We start from the raw sequence: 16,766 nt of genomic DNA, 5'->3' as shown, positions 1-16,766 counted from the left end.
GGCCGCAGATCTCCCCTGTTTGTACTTGTTTGATTCGCTTCGCGCTGGGATGCTACTATCAGATACGGGGTTTTGCAAAACCCATCAATTTTGCAGAACTGCGTGATCTCCTCTACACACCGTGGAAATTATAATTTGATCATTGTAGATGCTAGTATGCACTTATTATACACTATGTGCAAGAGCGATTGAGAGGAAACGAAGGTGAAGTGAAATGATGGCCTGCAGACTGTTCTTAAGGTGTTCTGCAAACATGTGGTGAGCGAGATCCAGAGACAATCATTGTATTTCTTAATGATCAGACATCCGATCCGTTATATTACAGCTTTGTGTTCTCTGGTACACCAGCCCGATTCACCCAGCAAGACATGGCTGGTGGGCGATGGTTGTTCTGGTTGAGCAAGCGTGACACTCGCCACTGTCAGCGTGATATGTTCACACTCCGCGTTCGATCATGGTACGATGCGGCAGCGCACTTTGCAGTCCTGCAACATTTGCCGAGCGGAGTTCAAAGTTGCCGCTGTGACCCCGGCGTGATAGAATTTGCAGAACTACTGCAATGCGAGGCCTCGAATGCGGCATCTCGCTACCACTGGGTGTCCTTCATGTATGGGCCCCAGCCTCGTTCTGGGTACTCTTCCATGTATTCACAACAATGCCTGAGTGAAATAACAACGATCCTTATGGTGGTTCAAGCAGAGCGAAGGGAACAATGCATGAGTTTGCAAAACCCCGTATCTGATAGTAAGTCCTTTGAATCGAGTGCATTCGTGCAGATCACATGATCATGCAAAATTTAGCCTGACGCTCAGGTGGAGCGAGACACATAATTCTCAAGATAGATTGAGATTAGGATGTATGCCGCGGGTTTGAAGCTGAGTCTATCTGAATGTCTGGCTGTGTAGGTAGCCATTAGTACATTGTAGTGTGACAATAGCATGAGTAGGTCAATAGCTCAAAATTATATGCAAATATATTGCTAATATATATAAAATAGCTCTAATTAGCTCAGGGGTTTTTTTCCTGATGTGATCAACTCACAACAACTCCAAGAAGGCACAATGGGCTCCCAGCTGGGGGTTGACCCCATTGCCGACGGCGAACGCATCCTACGGAATGCTGCGGCTCGCCAGTAAGCTGACGATGCTGCCACTGAGGAGGCTCGCCTCGTGCGTGAATGAAAATGCCCTTAGATCGTTTAGGGACACATGGACCATGAGGCGCCCTCCTACCTCGACCAGCGACCAACCGCCGATGCTCTCCAGAAGCTCGAGAAGGGTGAATATGTCGAACTATGGTATTTCACCCTCGAGGACTGCGCTTCTGCTGGCAACGAACGCCTCACGGAAGACGAGGTCTGCGGCAGCGCCTGGGTGAACAACACCCTCGCACTTTGGCCGGCTCGCAGCACACCACGCATTTCGCTCTCCGACGATAAATTGACCCGGTTCCAGTACTGTACCGACAACGGCGATTTTCAACTCGCCATTGATGTCGCGGACTGGCTTGCGACCCATGTCGCCATGCTCATAGCATCCGTCTACACGCTCTCGACTCCCTTTCACGAAGCAGCCTTGAGGCAAGGATTCCCTCATCGTCTTTCAGGCCGGCATCCACCGGCATCGGCACCCGCAGCTCGCGTGCGACGAGGACAACATCAGCAACATCAAGGACGACGTCTTAGACGAAACCTTGAGGGGAATTCTGAGCAACGCCCAAGAAGAGCGCATCAAGTCGGGTGCATTTTCCACCTGTCGCTCCCTGCCATGCTATGCTATACGATTGTTTCTTTCTCCTGTGTTCCCTACATCCCACCTTCGTGGTTCGTCCCACTTACCCTCCTGACCCCGCAATCATGTTGTGCCTGTGTCCCTTTTCACGTCGCCACGACCTTCTTCACCTGGCGTCAGCCCTCCTGACACGAAACCACCCCCAACGGTGACCAGATCCAGCCGTACCGGACCTTCGAGATGCCCTTGTTCGTTACTCCATGACGCCGGTAGGCTAACTGGTGCACTATACATTCTCCCTGTCGTTCGTCTCCTAACAGCGGTGTATTTTGACTTTGCGGATGCGTCACTGCTTTCATAGGCTGTGGGTATCGCTGCTCACTTGGGATCCCTACATCCATGTTCCGTGCCGAACACCGCGTTTCTCTTGCCCAAAGGAGGGGGAGGGGGCCCACTTTCATTTCGTTCACTTTTTTTTCGTCCACTCTTATCTCATATTCATTCGCCTCACTTGCGTTATCATGCACATCCCTCGCGTTCCATGGCCTCGCTATCGCTAGAATACACAATCCACTTGATCGACCGTTACTTCTTTCACAGTACAGCGTTCGGATTAGAGTTATGCTCCAAATATGGTATAGCTGTGCGTGTGAACTCAAGACACAGATTGCTTCCGTCAAGTCCCGAAATAGCAAGTCCGAAGCTTGCTGCGGATAGAGATCGGCGGGCGCCACTGCAACATTGAGACCCTCGGGTGGCCTCGCTAGCAAAAAACGCTCTTCGTGACAATTCGTGATATCGACACGTCTCCAAGGATCGTGTTTTTGCAAATCGGTGACCTATGTGGTATCCGGCGCTCCAAAACTCAGCGCATTCTGCCATTGCACACAATGCCAGCGTCAATTCGGTGAGCACGCAGTGCTCGATGAACACTGCAGACGGCCGATACTATACACTCAGCGTCCCCTTTTGTACATGCCATCCACTTCGAGAGCTCCGCATTTGCTTGGACGCATAGCGAGCCGCACGACATTCGCCTTGACATCTTCGTAATACCGACCAAGCCGTGGAAGACACGGTACCGCTGCAAGAACTGCGGCGTCTGTGTTGCCAGTCGGAACTCGCAGACAGGAAATTGCAGCGTATGGGGCGCCACATTGGAACGCGATGAAGATGACAAGGTCAAGGCATGGGATGTGGTGAAGCCGACAGCGCATATATTCTATGGTACACGAATGGTTGAAGTGAATGACGATCTGGGGAAGTGGGAGGGCTTTGAAGGAAAGTCGGATATGGTGGCTTGATGACGTACTCTGCCATGTACAGCCCTACAGGAAGCGACTCCAAACTTGTAATATGTGCTAGGGTTATTGCAAGCTCCCGTATACTTGACTTGGTTCACAAAGTCGGAGAGTTCTCCACAACCGCATGTCCCTTTTGGTATGCTCACCAAACCTCACTCAATGCAGTCTTCACAGGACTCCAATCCTTTTGTGAACGCTGCACACGGAATGCAGGGCTCGAATGTACATATGGCTCTCATGCACCTATGCCATCGGTGCGCCCCGCTTGCTGATGCAAGCGATCCACAAGCAACTCTGCGCGCATGTCAGCAATTCCGTCTTATTAATGATCGTCGCTCAGGCGAATGCTCACGTAAAACCGTCTCCCCAGGCTTCTAAGAACCCGCTGCCAGACCGAGGAGCTCAAAATGTGCGACATGACACAGTAACTTCATACTTGAGTCATATCGTTCTGTGTGACCTCCCTGCTCGAGAACCTTCGTGGAATTTGTAACCCAGGTTGTGTTGAGTATGCTGCAGCAATATGATCGTGCTATGATCTGAACTCGCTTTTCAGGCGTATTGCGTCATTGTACTCTGCGGCTTCCAGACCTCTCAATCTGTACCAGTAGGCGTATATACGACACATATATTGATCGGATCCGTAAGTTACGACCATAGCCGTATGCGCCGCTGCTAGTCCAGTTTTACCTGATGCGAGGAGACTGATCCTCAAACCCGTCCCACTTCCCCACATCATCCTTCATGTCGATCATCCGCGTGCCATAAAAAATATGTGCCGTCGGCTTTACCACGTCCCACGTCTTGATCCTGCCTTTCCCGTCGGTCTCAAGCTGCCCGCCCCAGATAGCGTAATAATGCTCTTGGGGTTCTGTCCTCCTGGTCTGATTGACAACACAAGCGCCGCAGTTTTTGTAGCGGTAGCGCACCTGCCAGGGCTTCGTAGGATTGACGTACGCCTTTATGTGAGCGTCGTTCGTCTCGCGATGCGTACAAAAAGCGCTGAAGCTTCGCAGTAGATAGTATGCACGAGAGGAGATCCTAATAGAATTAGCAACCAGATCCTCAGTAATGCCGTAGCGGGACGCTCAAGAAGCTTACGTACCGCTGAGACGGCGGCACTGAGTACAGTGGCAGTGTGCACTGAGCGTAAGGCTGCCGATCACTTCGTAGGATACTGATCCACACAAGCAGGAGCGACGCAGAACCTCCGTCATACTGTGCTATGCCGCGGCGATGATTCGTTTGAGATAACACCTAGGTCGTGGGAATTCTGGTGAGAACTTGTGAAATGACGCCGACGGCTACGATCACGGCAGCAGAAGAGGAGAGATCGCCAGACCTTCGCACGGGTGCTATTGGTGGGTGTGGGGCACATGTGGGGTCATGTGGGACCGTGTGTGGAGTTGACGTCGGTCTCGTACCCAGGCCCGCCGTATCCGCACCCTACCGCCACCTCGAACAGGGCGCTCAAGTTTTGAGAGTCGGCTTTAGCTTGACCTTCACGTGAGCGAGTGCAGCGGGGAGGCACAGCGCGGGACGTAACGGAGTGTTAGTGGAGACGGGGACTCTGCTCGATTCGCCGCACCTGAACGCAGACCTGGCTGAAAACTGAGCATTTGTAGCGGGAGATCGGGAGCCGAGTCCATAACAAAATCTGAGCTTTCATGCGTGCCGCTGTCTGAGGCCGAGAATGAGGACTTTGGATAAGACGAAGACACGCGAGAGCAGTGCAGAGAACCGCGCTAGCAGCGTCGAACATATGTAATGGCGATAGACTCAGAGACGATGATTTGACAGGATGGGCTTGACTTGGCCAGAGACGTATCCATGGCGCATCATCCACGGGAAGCCAACACGTGAGAACGAGAGGGTGGGGGGCGTGCAACGCAGGCGCCAGAGCTACCTGCCGGATTGAGAGGAAGTAGACCTGAGGCAGAAGCGATCGGGTAAGGTTCAGGATGCGATAACGCTATTGGGTGGATTGGACGAGACGACATGCCGCACGGAGGGCGGAATCTGTGCGATGCAGGGATGCTATCAACAGCCTAATGCACAGATGAGTACGTCAGGACGCGACGACAGAACAGAAAGTGCACGCGGGCGTACGGGTAGCTCTCAGAGGTCGAGAGGTCACCTTGGCCCGTTTGTCGGGCACGTTGGGCCAATAAGACTCGAAGTGGATGTAAGACCCAATTGCCGTGTAGAATTGGCGGGGTACTCTGGAAAGGGTGGTATTGGATAAGACGCCAGCCGGTCCAAAATCGAAGAGGTAAGGCAGCATCATGAGAGAAGGGCAGTGAGCTCAGTCGTGTCATGTTTCAAGAGGATGAAGAAGCCGAAAATGTAACCGGATATCCCAGGAGGGTGGCACGCCGGCCAGTATGGCATGACTCATGAAGGCGTCGACAGCACAGAGTTTGAATACGTTTCAATACGCTAAGTAGTGGCACGACAACATCTCTGATTCTCTGCTCGTCACATATGGATGAGGACTGTACCTCTGCGAGCGCCCGCCCGTCGTCAAGCGGTATTACGCGATATGTCGCGATCACGTGGCTATGTCAACGTTGTGACAGACGCGTCTATGAACCAATTCTTCCAGCGTCCGCTGCGCATCGAGTGCTGTTGAGATCGCCTGCATGCCCCAGGGAAATATATAGCTACGAACATTCTGGACGAGCGCAGATCCCCGGGTTTGTGATTGGACGAGCGCTGGTACTGTAAGTGGCATTTTTAAACAGGCATTTTGCATGTATCTGCTACAGTTCTACGAGACAACTCCGACACTGTTTCGCGAATGCAAACAGAGAGAAACTATGCGACAAACGCTACTACAAAACAGTGACAACATCGAACGAAAGCGGGGTATACAGGCACGCGTAGGGGTATCAAGAAGAGGTAACGCTTTGGGAAATTCAAGCAAAGTACTAATGCTTCCCTTGATTTTTCGAGTCCACGATCTCGGCAAGGAGGTCCAAGATCAGATCGTCTAGTTCTTCAGAGTCGGGAGCTCTCTTCTTGAGCATCCGCGCAGGAAACGATCCTATATCATCGACATCATCTGAGTTATCTGTGGCGACCTCAACAGCTTCACATCCGTCGCGATTATTGCTGACACGATAGCCGTCTGCGCAGCTAGTCACGGTGCACTTTCCACCAACGCACGCAACGTCGTTAGCGCCAACTATAGTCGTGCAATCGATTCCGTAGGACGAGCCATTGGTGCTCCCAATGAACGGGTTCTGGATCATGCAGCCGCCACCTGAAAGTACGTCAGCGTTCTTGTGTTGTAAGGTGATAAGCAGAACAGACATACAACTCTCGAGTGCAGTGTCAACGTCGAGGCATTCGAAGCTTCGAGAAGACCCGCCGTACACACCACATACCTACGCAACACATTGAGTCTTGTATGCAACTGGTGATATGAAGGCGCGGATGTAGTGCTCACCGTCTCGTACGACTTGCAGGTAAGTTGAGCATCTGCTAGTGATGCGACAGCGGTATGCGGGTCAGCAGCGAGTGCACGTGGCACGGACGATCCACATCCCCAACACCGAAGAGGAAAACGGTGAGCACTCCTGCGTTCATGAGGACGGTACTCACATGAGGCCACGATCCGCATTTGCCATTGCACTCCGTGTAGGGAGCCGGGCAGACGCATTGGCCGTCCTTCTTCACGTAGGGTGGCTTGCAATGCCATCCGCACGGGTCATCCTTCGTGCAATGAGGCTCGGAATTATCGGGACAAGTGCAATGTTGCGATCCAGGGGCTTCATTGATCTGGTAGAACATTAGGTATGTGCATATATGCGCTCGGGAGAATGGGCACTCACGGCAAGTGTCAGGATTTCCGTCAGCTTGTTGATGCCCAGCAGAGGAATGAGAGCGGCAAGCTGAACGTCGGTTTCTAACACAAGCGGGAAGAGCGAAAGACACAGACAGACATCGAGGTCGAGGATTGCGCCTAGCGGGATGCCGAGGTCAATTCCGAGGTCCTCGAGGACATCGAGGTCGATGTATGCGCATACATCAAGCAATGCGCGTGGCGCGTGGCGCTGGTGAAGCGCAAAGTGTCCTGGAGTCGGCGGCGGAACGTCGATATGGTGAGAGATCGCAGCATGAGATTTGGCAGTGAGAGCGTTGCGGCGGGGGTGCGCGGATGCGGCAGGGGTATGAAAGAGAGCGATAGTATATGTTGCGAGTGCGGCAAGCCGTGCGAATTGAAAACGCATTGTTCAGCCTATATTGCTGGAGGGGGAGAATGAGAGGAGGAGGGGGCGAATGAAAGGAGGATAGGGAGAAACAAGGTGCGAACTGACATCTTATGTACCTCCAGTCACTCATTTCGAAGCCAGGCCTTCGATAGAAACCGAGAAGCATCCGTCCGTCGTGCCTGACTCGGCCAAAGATGGAACCCAGATTTCCCCACAGGGAGGGGCGATGTCAAGACGGCGGCGATCTGACAGATCATGACACTGATGCGTTCTCGATACTCCGGCGGTGCACAGCTCCGCACTTCTGGGTCACTCGGAAGGATAGCCTCGCATGTCCAACTCGACGTATTCTTGTTGAAGAATCTACGTTTACAGAGCGTTTACAGAAGGATCGGAATTCCGCGAAGGCGTCAATAAGTGAGATTTGATGGGCATACCAAAAGGAACTTGCGGTGGTAGGAAGACTCTTCTCCGATTTCGTGAATGGAAGCTTTCAATGGCCATTAGCTAGTACTTTGTCAGCTGAGCGAGCGATTCCTGTACATGTCATGTTACGATATCAAGTAACCTTAGTTGACTTTCCTTCATAGCCCTCCCACTTCCCCAGTCCATCGTTTACCTCAAGCATTCGTGTACCGTAGAATATATGCGCTGTCGGCTTCACCACATCCCACGCCTTGATTTTGCCATTTTCGTCGCGCTCCAACGCGGCGCCCCATACGCTGCAGCTCCCCGTCTTCGAGTTCCGACTGGCAACACAGACGCCACAGTTCTTGCAGCGGTACCGTGTCTTCCACGGCTTCGTCGGAACGACGAAGGTGTCAAGGCGATTGTCGTGCGGCTCGCTATGCGTCCAAACGACTGCGGAGCCCTCGAAGTGGATGGTATGTACGAAAGGGGACGCTGAACGTATATGTATCAGTTGCTCAAACGTCCATGGCGTTCACCGGGAACGGAGCATGCTCACCGGCCAGACGCTGACATTGTGTGCAATGGCAGAACGCGCTGAGTACTGGCGCACCGGATACCGCATAGGTCACCGATTTGCAGAAGCACGATCCTTTCAAAGGTGTCGACATGACGAATTGTTACAAAACGCGTTCTGCTAGCGAGGCTCTTAGCCCAAGTGTCCGCCGATCAATGTCCGCGGCAGGCTATTTCGAACCCGGACTTGCCATTCCGGGACTTGACGGAAGCAGATTGGCGCTGACGTAAAGCTGATATTCAAATCCCCACATGACGCGCAACATTACGTAGACTGCCACTCGTCACTCGTGTCCACCTCGACATGTTCTAGAATTATACGAGGAGAGCTCAGAAGTCTGCGAAGATCGTTGACTGAGAGTTGTCTGGTTTTGAATTCCGCCTTGCAACGCAAATTCCACACTTCTTGCAGGGGAGTGCGTTTGCCACAGCTGTATGAGTTGCGTACGAAGGCGGCGCTGAAAATGAGTAGTATGTGTGTGAGGACATGCTGAATGAAGAATTGGCACGCTATAGGCTAACCGATGTCCCTGTCGCGGACGTGACATGCCAACCGGTAGGGCGCTGACAAAGGGTAGGTCGGATTCTACTGTACGTGATATCGCTCCGCAGAGGCGTGCTCCTCGCAGTGGTCTCGTCTGCATTCATTGACCGCAGTTAGCATGAACAGAACACTGGACGGGGATGAAAGCAGCGAGATCATTTGTCGTTCTGAAATGTGCCCTTACAGTCAACGACTCGGCAGACCTTCAGAGTGATGATCCGTTAGACGTGGGTTAGTGACCTCGTGATATATTCACTTCAAAATTGTCCTCCTTAGTACGCATTTGCGTGGTAACTGGAGTTCTGGGGATGGAAGGACCATCATGACCCACCACCGCTGACTACGACGTCTCCCGAATGTACGTGCTTTCACAAGAACTAACTTGCAAAATCGTGGTAAGGCTGAAATAGTCGACGACGAAAGAACAGAATGCACAAGTGAAACCAAGCCAGGCAAAACACGACGCGTATAGCCACTCCGTAAGCATGAACGGGACGGGACGACCATGAATGGAGGTCCTCTGACAGGGGCAAGATCCGTTCACTGCAGCAAACGATCAAGCTTGTCCGCTCGTCATAAAAAGAAGATAATCATCCACGCGCCGGCGATTGTAGAAGACGACGGCCACCTTGACATCAAGTCTCCGCACACACAGAGATGATAGCGGAGAGACCCACACCGACGAGATCTGGCGATCGCGTCGTCTCGTCCAGCACTTCATGTTTGACCTCGAGTTTGACAGAGATATCGGCCTTGTCAGGACCGATACATACTCAACGTCTAAAACGCGTTACTTCCCGACGCCTGATCACTGCAGCGTCGCACTCTCTCCAGCGTCCGTGATGAACGATAGAGACACTGTCATACTTCGGCTTGAGGAATATGCTGGACGTCGCAGGCGCAGAGATATCCAGAATTCATAGATAACAGAACACATCACTACAAGCTACGATATGTTGATGAGTTCTCTCTGAGAACAAACGAGCGCCCAAAACCTACGGAACGGAGCACGGCGCGGTAGGCGCCGCCACGTGCCCATTTGCAAATTCCCCACCACTTCACCTGCCACGATGTTCTTATACCGAAACGTTCCCATCCCAGGCTCCCCAATTAGGACGCAAGAACAGCAGCCAGAGGCGGCGAGCATACTGCCCTGCCGCACAATGTCGGGGCACCATCAGGATATAAGGCATGGCTGGGCACCACTCGGAGATGCCCCAGCCCCTCGCTCTTGTCTTATTCGCGACACGCCACTCGCCCCTCGAGATGGCATACCTTCAGGCCGACTCTTTCATTTCATATACTCTCGACAAGCCTCTTAATACATCTGGAACTATGCTGTCACCTCTGCATGACGAGCAGCCGGCCGGTGGTTTCCCCACTCCATGGATAACCGAGAACTCGTATCTCGATGTCATGCGTCCCCTCGAGGGCGTGCCTCAGTGGCATCCCAACGTCCAGTCGTTGGTGTTCCACTTACTATGTTGATATTCCTCACTAACCCGCCTTTATCAGTGGTGTACTGTGTAACGCGTACGATGCGATGCCCTTCGCGTCGGAACACGTGATCGATGCAGCACAATACCTGCTCAGCCCTCCCATCGACCCAATATTCATAGCCCATCCGAGAACGTACGAAATAGCATCGGCGCTGGACGATTTCGCGCACACCGCCAACTCTCCCGACACGCTGTCGAACGCCTCGACGTGCTCAGACGCCACTCTGTCTGTGTACACCCCTTCCCCTTCCCCATATGCGACCGATTCCTCGTCAAGCAGCGACAATGGCGAGTGCTACAGCAAGGCTTCGTTCTCTCTGTTCCCAAGGAATCGATCGTCGGCCACCACATCGCGTAAGCACGGCAGCGTCCATTCCCATCCCTCTCGCCCGTCGTCGTCCAGTCTCGTCTCCGCGTCCCCGTCATCGACTTCTCAGACGCGCACATCCAAGGCACGGCGCTCGCCCATTCGCGTCCGCAGACGCAACGTCCAAATCGGAGTCGGCGCGCCCGTACCAGAGCCACGGGCTACGCGTCTTCTTAGATTGGTCCAATGCATGGTGGAAGGATGCGGGAAGGTGCTGACGAAAGGCGCAATGGGGCGGCACAAGGAGACCCATAGGGAGCAAGAGAAATGGAAGTGCTGTGGAATGCCTGTCGAGATGGTGTTCGGGTTCAGCTCAGATCGACGGATGGCCGGTGGTTGTAAGCAGGTGTTCAGTCGGAAGGACGCGTTGGAGCGACATCTGAGGAACCCCAACAATCCCTGCATTGGTGATGTTGGGCGCGAGGAGCTGTTAGGATGGTTTGAGGACGCGAGCGAGGAGTGACGTTGGATTGCTCTACCGTATATCAGTGCTTTTGCCATTTCCTGTGTATTTCTATTCGGGTCTAGCGCTTGCTTCATTCTGCAGTATACAGACGATACGTTTATAGCAACAGCATTATAATGTAAAATGTGAAGCTGCGCCTTAGAGCATTCCCTCATAGCAGGATATGCAGAATGCTTCCTCGCGAAAATGTCTAGCCGATCGAGTGGGAAGACGGCCAGCACAGATGGCATTTACCACTGATACAAGCGTGGAACAAGGGAATAATGATAATGTCCAAGATAGGACACAACGCAAATGGCACAAAGGACTTGTAGCCACGAGGAGTCACAACCCCGTGACCTGCGTGCGCACAGTATAAGACCGCTGATCGCGGCGGCATCCCAGCCACGAGCTCCTCATACTCGGCCTTCACACTGCATAGCACATCCTTTGACCCCCACCAAACATCCACCTTACCCACACCGCCACAGCTCATCGACAGGTTTCCATAATGGCCACCACACTCACCGTCTTCGCAACTGTGGCGTCCAGCATGCCATACCTACCAGAATCGTCACGGGCGGCGGACACGGACCTCACTGTGAGCCTGGTACGTGATGCGAGTAACACTCGCAATGCCTAGAGACTTACTCCCGGGAACAGAGTGCGAACGAGCAGCTTGCTGCTCAAATCTTCTTCGCGATACGCCGCTTGGCGTGGCCACTGCCATCGAGTGGCACAATAGTAGGCAGCTCAACGCTGGTAACACCAGGGCCTGCCTCATCTGTGAATATATCTGCGACTGCTGTGAAGATGCCAACCCGACCAGCTCGCCGCAAGATAACGGCTAGACCAGAGGGCGCCCGGCGGAGCAAGCGGCTGCTCGAGAAGGAGAGCCTTTCCTCTGTCCAGTCACATGAGACGGGGAAAGAAGACGGTGCGAGCGTGGTCCAGTATAGCGGCATGCAGTCGACTGATTGCTTCATATAACCAGGCTCGAAGCCCGTTAGCAAGGCTGAGACGGAGCAGTCCGTGCTACAGCCATCAAATGGGTTCGTAGGTGCCGAAGGGTGAGTCGGTGTGACCTCCCTTGTTACGGATTCCGCTAGAAGAGCCCCATCGCTGATTAATATCAATCTATCAGACAAGCCACGCCATCCGAGGGGAAGCCTATCTCCACGGAGAAGACAAAGAGAAAGCGAGATGAGAACGAGGAGCATCCCATAAAGCGAGGGGCAGCGAAGAAGAAACGGACGTGACGCGGCTCAACGCGCCAACACAGCTGCAATAATATCGCTTAGCTAACAAGCAGCCCGACAAGGCCTGAGGTGCAGCACTGCGGCCCATGACCAGCAGCCTCGACCTAGTCGCCTCTCATCTCCTTAGGGAACCGTGCCCGCCTTCTACCCATCTCGTACGTTCTCATCGTCACTTGGTGTTCCCCATCTAACCCTCCTTCTTACGCCATCCTGCAGGGCTACGCATCGTGCTCGATGTACAAACACAGGAGCTTTGAGAGAGAAATGTGTCTCGGGGGTGCATACGACTGTATACACAGTGACTGTGCATCAATATGGAGACAAAAGACGCCTTTCGGCCCAAGACGACCACAACGGGGGAGGAAAAAGGAGTAAAATAACGCGCCTCGCTATTATTTGTAGTCCTCGGCCAGTTCTGTGTCACTCTCATCTTCGACACACAGCCAGATGGTTGTTACCGTTTAACTGGGTCCGATATCGCGAGGAGGACCTTGCCCCCAAATCATCCTGTATGGAAATGTGAATATAGTTGTGCGTTTGTTGCTGTCGCGACCAGAATGCAGCATCCAGGACCACATGGGGTTCCTATCAAAACTAAACGCTCCTCTTCGGAGTCGAAGGTCGAAGAGGTCGTAAGTCAAATAACACCACGTCTTATATATTAGCTTCAAACCGTCACTTCAGCCTCTCGCCAGGCACGACGCCTGAACAGTCATGTCTATGAGTGCTTCTGATATTCCTTGTAATGCCTATGCTGCCAGATCAAGTGTGAGTGTGCACTGTTGAGGAGTACGTATGTTCGAGCGGGCTACGTACACATGCTGACGCGCCAGATGCATCTCGATCACGTCAGATCCACCCGGCTGTCTCCGGATGGCCTCTTAGAGCACAGCCAGCTTCAGTCAGGACTTCGCCCTCTTCTTTCTGCACAAATAGAACGCTAGCTTTCGAGTGGTTCGTCCATGACGAAGACGCAGATCTCAGCTGACCTGTCCAGACTTCACCGCGCCGGTGCATCAATCGCCGCCCTCATCGTGATCGTTGACGGAAAGCCGTTTATCTTCTGTTGAACGGTTTCGTCAATCCAAGCAACTAGTATACGCTCTGTCAGTCGGTTCGTCACTTTATGACATCTGGAAAGAGTAGACAGCGATGCTGGGATCTGCAGTGTGAGATGGCATCACACCCAGGTACGTGATACATCATCATCGCTGTCGCTAGTGCTTGAGCCAGACATGATATGTACCGCTGCTTCGTGTATCTACGGCCAACAGGAAAGGTTCCGCGAAACATCTGGACCACGCGTGTACCTCTCCTTTGACATCTTACTATGAACTAGTGTTCCCATCTTTATTGCTGGATCGTCTCTCGCTTGAGGCTCTGCTAGGCCCCGCTGCCGTGATGGCTGAGGCGAAGGCCATTAGCGTCAGCTCGCTGTATCTGCGGCGCAGCCTTAGAGACTACGCCATGAGATGCCGATCTCGTTGCTACGCGAGTGCACTTCGACGGGACCAGCGAGGTGTCATCGCATACCTTTGTGCACTGCCGGTTTGTTGTCTGGTTCTGCAGCAGCCACATGCTGTGACGCGGCTTTCTACGTGCGCATCCTTGCGACGTGAACCTCAATTATGCTCTTTGTTCACAATTCAAGTGCCACATTATAGGACTTATGACTCCTGAAATGCCGTGCTGGAATACATCGACAGCCTGCCCAGTATAACAAATATCCGCGCAACACTCACGTACTCCTGCTGCGTTACGGCTCTACTGTGCGCTATCCGCCTGAGTGTATATGGCAGGTTCCTGACCTCTAGGAACTGATACATGGCTTTTCGAGCCTGACCATGACATAGGCGTAATAGCATGTGTTGACAGCCGTTGAAGATGAAGCTCAAAGGAGAGCTCAAAACGTCACCTTTATCATCAACGACGGCTCAACTGCTGGCTACATGAAGCACGATATCGTCTCAGTAACTGGGTTCCTCTTCGTCTGCTAAATATTCAGCATATTGTGTAAAACATTGTTCTTACATGCCTGCAGTACTGCAGATTCCCCCCAGACCACCATCGCCCCATGGTAGCGAGTGATCGCTGTATCATAGGTCTGTTTATTGCCCAACAATTTCATAAGTCTATCGTCTCAATGGTAATCGCCAAAACACAGTACGAATAAGTACTCGGAGACCACGGCACGGTAGGCGCTGCCACGTGCCCATTTTCAAATTGTCCACCACTTCACCTGCCACGATGTTCTTATACCGAAACGTTCCCATCCCAGGCTCCCCAATTAAGACACTAGAACAGCAGCGAACATACTGCCCTGCCGCACAATGTCGGGGCACCATCAGGATATAAGGCATGGCTGGGCACCACTCGGAGATGCCCCCAGCACCTCGCTCTTGTCCAATTCACGACACGCCACTCACCCCTCGCCGAGATGTCATACAATCCTATTACTTCCTTCCCTACGTATCCTCTCGACGATCCCCTCAATGTATGGGGGCTTGCCTCGACCTTCGAACAGTCTCTATGTTTAGACTCTTGCGTACACACCCAGGCTGGGCAGTCTGTTTCTGCTCTATGGTCGGCAGAGCCATCAGAAGCGCCATCGTACTTCTATGCGGAGAGCCCACTCGGTACTCGCGAGGCCCACGACTCCGTCTCGTATTCACACATTTACTCGTGAGTTTCTTACTTTTGTACTGACATTTCTCACTAACACAGCCTTGACTTCGTTAGCACTGCACCTCATAATGGGATGCTCCTGATGCTAGGATACGACGCCGACAATACGACTAGAATCGAATGCGCTACATCTGTCTCGGAGATCGACCCCATCCTGCTCGCTCATCCGAGCACCTACGAGATTGCTTCAGCGCTGGGCGATCCCACTCATTCCAGGGACACTCCTGTGTTGATCTCGCCTTCATCATCGTCTCTGGTGTCTGTTCCGTTGCCATACGCTCCTTCCTACTCACCAAATGCGACCACGCCCTCACCATGTAGCGTCCATGGCGCCAATGAGGTCGGATCGTCGCGTTCCCTGTCGCTGCCCACCCGCTCTTCCGTGCAGTCTCGTGAACACCGCCATCACCCCTACCGCCGCAATCGTGCAAGGTCGTCATGCTCGGTATCAGCGAGCGACTCTTCATCACCATCCCCTCGTGCAGGTGGCTCAAATGCCCGTCGCTCCCCACGCCATACCCGCAGACGCAATGTGCAGGTCGACGGCAAGGTCCCCGAGCCCGAGGACATGGATGAACCTGGCATGGTGAAATGCAAGTCTTGCGATCTGGTGCTCTTGAAGAGCTCGATGAAGCGGCACGTAGAGACACATGGGCTGCCAGGAAAGTGGTCATGCTGTGGAGTGCCGGTCGAGCTGGCGTCAGAGTACGGCATTCCGGCGAGTGCAGAGCCGTATGAGCACAAGGGTCGATGGATGGTGGGTGGGTGCGGGACGCACTGCAGTCGGAAAGACGCACTAGTGCGTCACCTGAATAGCGAGTCTAAGGGGTGCGTGGGTGATGTGGATGTGGCGGATGCGCTAGGATGGCTCGAGGATGCGAGCCAGTAGTAAGATGATGTCCCCTTCTGATCGCAGCTCTCGATGTTACTCATGTTCTGTTTCTTCTCTGTTTTATATATAAATCGCAAATTCCCTGGTCTGTTTGCATGAGATTATTATCATTTCTAGAGAAGTAATGTTTCATTCATCCCTCCAACGTACCTCGTTGGTTGCCACGAACTCGTTCTCGGTAACGACCCCTTCGACTGTACCCTATCGGCGTCTATCACGTTTTCTGCCGTCGCAATCCATGACATCCAGATAACAGTTTCTCATTCAAAGTTAGTCAGCGATGCAGCCATTCCGGACTTGCCCACGATTATTCTATGGCAGAACATGGTATGCTTTCATGTGGGGCTATTGGCAGATAATTAGTCTGGCCAAACCCATCATCCACTCGTCATTCTCAGTCGCCGGAGTCTCCCAAGAGGGGTGCTATATTTAGTCTCAGTGGAGATTCGGTCATTGTTTGAAATCGTGATTTCAGGGTATGACAATGCATCGTGAACCATTTTGTTGATGCAGGAAGAGGCAAAGGGCTGCAGTATTAAATAGCGCAAGTAACAGGAGAGATAGGTACTCCTTCCCCTCCGCCATCATCCGACACCAATCCGCGACACTCATCCTGTCAACTTGCATCTCTGCGTACCATTGTCTTGGCGCGGCGCATCTTATTCTTCCTTAAAGCGATTCGGTGCGATGCCTTCAAGGATATATGTTCTCCTTAGCAGTCCTGGGTCACTATTTGGCCCGTTCAGACCGTGCCAGATTGAATGTATACGTCCTGAAAATCGAAATGACCTGCGTCAGTGAGAGCGCAACGCCGAAAACGGGAGTACCTTGTACTTTGCA

General features: G+C 52.9%; 7 protein-coding genes across 7 annotated transcripts; 4 read left to right on the top strand and 3 right to left on the bottom strand.

Moving 5' to 3' along the window:
* Positions 1–1,208: 1,208 nt before the first annotated feature.
* Positions 1,209–3,034, top strand: POSPLADRAFT_1143774 (hypothetical protein; the record flags this gene model as incomplete). The annotated part of the gene is made up of 4 exons (XM_024485611.1): positions 1,209–1,538; positions 1,606–1,738; positions 2,372–2,373; positions 2,669–3,034. The coding sequence occupies 4 exons, from the start codon at positions 1,209–1,211 to the stop codon at positions 3,032–3,034; spliced, it is 831 nt and encodes a 276-aa protein (XP_024338911.1).
* A 532-nt stretch (positions 3,035–3,566) lies between these two features.
* POSPLADRAFT_1142436 (hypothetical protein) lies at positions 3,567–4,683 on the bottom strand (the record flags this gene model as incomplete). The annotated part of the gene is made up of 6 exons (XM_024485423.1): positions 3,567–3,633; positions 3,725–3,918; positions 3,964–3,993; positions 4,140–4,155; positions 4,459–4,534; positions 4,623–4,683. 6 exons carry the CDS (start codon positions 4,681–4,683, stop codon positions 3,567–3,569), a joined length of 444 nt encoding a protein of 147 aa, XP_024338910.1.
* A 1,601-nt stretch (positions 4,684–6,284) lies between these two features.
* POSPLADRAFT_1143561 (hypothetical protein) lies at positions 6,285–7,269 on the bottom strand (the record flags this gene model as incomplete). The annotated part of the gene is made up of 5 exons (XM_024485576.1): positions 6,285–6,318; positions 6,350–6,423; positions 6,486–6,612; positions 6,651–6,817; positions 6,871–7,269. The coding sequence occupies 5 exons, from the start codon at positions 7,267–7,269 to the stop codon at positions 6,285–6,287; spliced, it is 801 nt and encodes a 266-aa protein (XP_024338909.1).
* A 476-nt stretch (positions 7,270–7,745) lies between these two features.
* Positions 7,746–8,399, bottom strand: POSPLADRAFT_1181321 (hypothetical protein). The gene is made up of 2 exons (XM_024488828.1): positions 8,219–8,399; positions 7,746–8,154 (listed from the first exon to the last, which is right to left on the bottom strand). Exons 1-2 carry the CDS (start codon positions 8,328–8,330, stop codon positions 7,811–7,813), a joined length of 456 nt encoding a protein of 151 aa, XP_024338908.1. The 5' UTR covers positions 8,331–8,399; the 3' UTR covers positions 7,746–7,810.
* A 1,571-nt stretch (positions 8,400–9,970) lies between these two features.
* Positions 9,971–11,108, top strand: POSPLADRAFT_1142896 (hypothetical protein; the record flags this gene model as incomplete). The annotated part of the gene is made up of 2 exons (XM_024485487.1): positions 9,971–10,242; positions 10,295–11,108. The coding sequence occupies 2 exons, from the start codon at positions 9,971–9,973 to the stop codon at positions 11,106–11,108; spliced, it is 1,086 nt and encodes a 361-aa protein (XP_024338907.1).
* Positions 11,109–11,601: 493 nt separating this feature from the next.
* Positions 11,602–12,349, top strand: POSPLADRAFT_1056701 (hypothetical protein; the record flags this gene model as incomplete). Its single annotated transcript, XM_024480821.1, has 4 exons — positions 11,602–11,700; positions 11,754–12,027; positions 12,085–12,160; positions 12,235–12,349. The coding sequence occupies 4 exons, from the start codon at positions 11,602–11,604 to the stop codon at positions 12,347–12,349; spliced, it is 564 nt and encodes a 187-aa protein (XP_024338906.1).
* A 2,437-nt stretch (positions 12,350–14,786) lies between these two features.
* Positions 14,787–16,387, top strand: POSPLADRAFT_1143113 (hypothetical protein; the record flags this gene model as incomplete). The annotated part of the gene is made up of 4 exons (XM_024485514.1): positions 14,787–15,031; positions 15,074–15,791; positions 16,044–16,253; positions 16,325–16,387. The coding sequence occupies 4 exons, from the start codon at positions 14,787–14,789 to the stop codon at positions 16,385–16,387; spliced, it is 1,236 nt and encodes a 411-aa protein (XP_024338905.1).
* Between the last annotated feature and the right edge of the window lie 379 nt (positions 16,388–16,766).

Source organism: Postia placenta, assembly GCF_002117355.1.
Source record: "Postia placenta MAD-698-R-SB12 unplaced genomic scaffold POSPLAscaffold_7, whole genome shotgun sequence".
Classification (NCBI taxonomy): Eukaryota; Fungi; Basidiomycota; class Agaricomycetes; order Polyporales; family Adustoporiaceae; genus Rhodonia; species Rhodonia placenta.
Note: the sequence above shows the minus strand (reverse complement) of the source record. Positions and strands in the feature narration are given on the sequence as shown.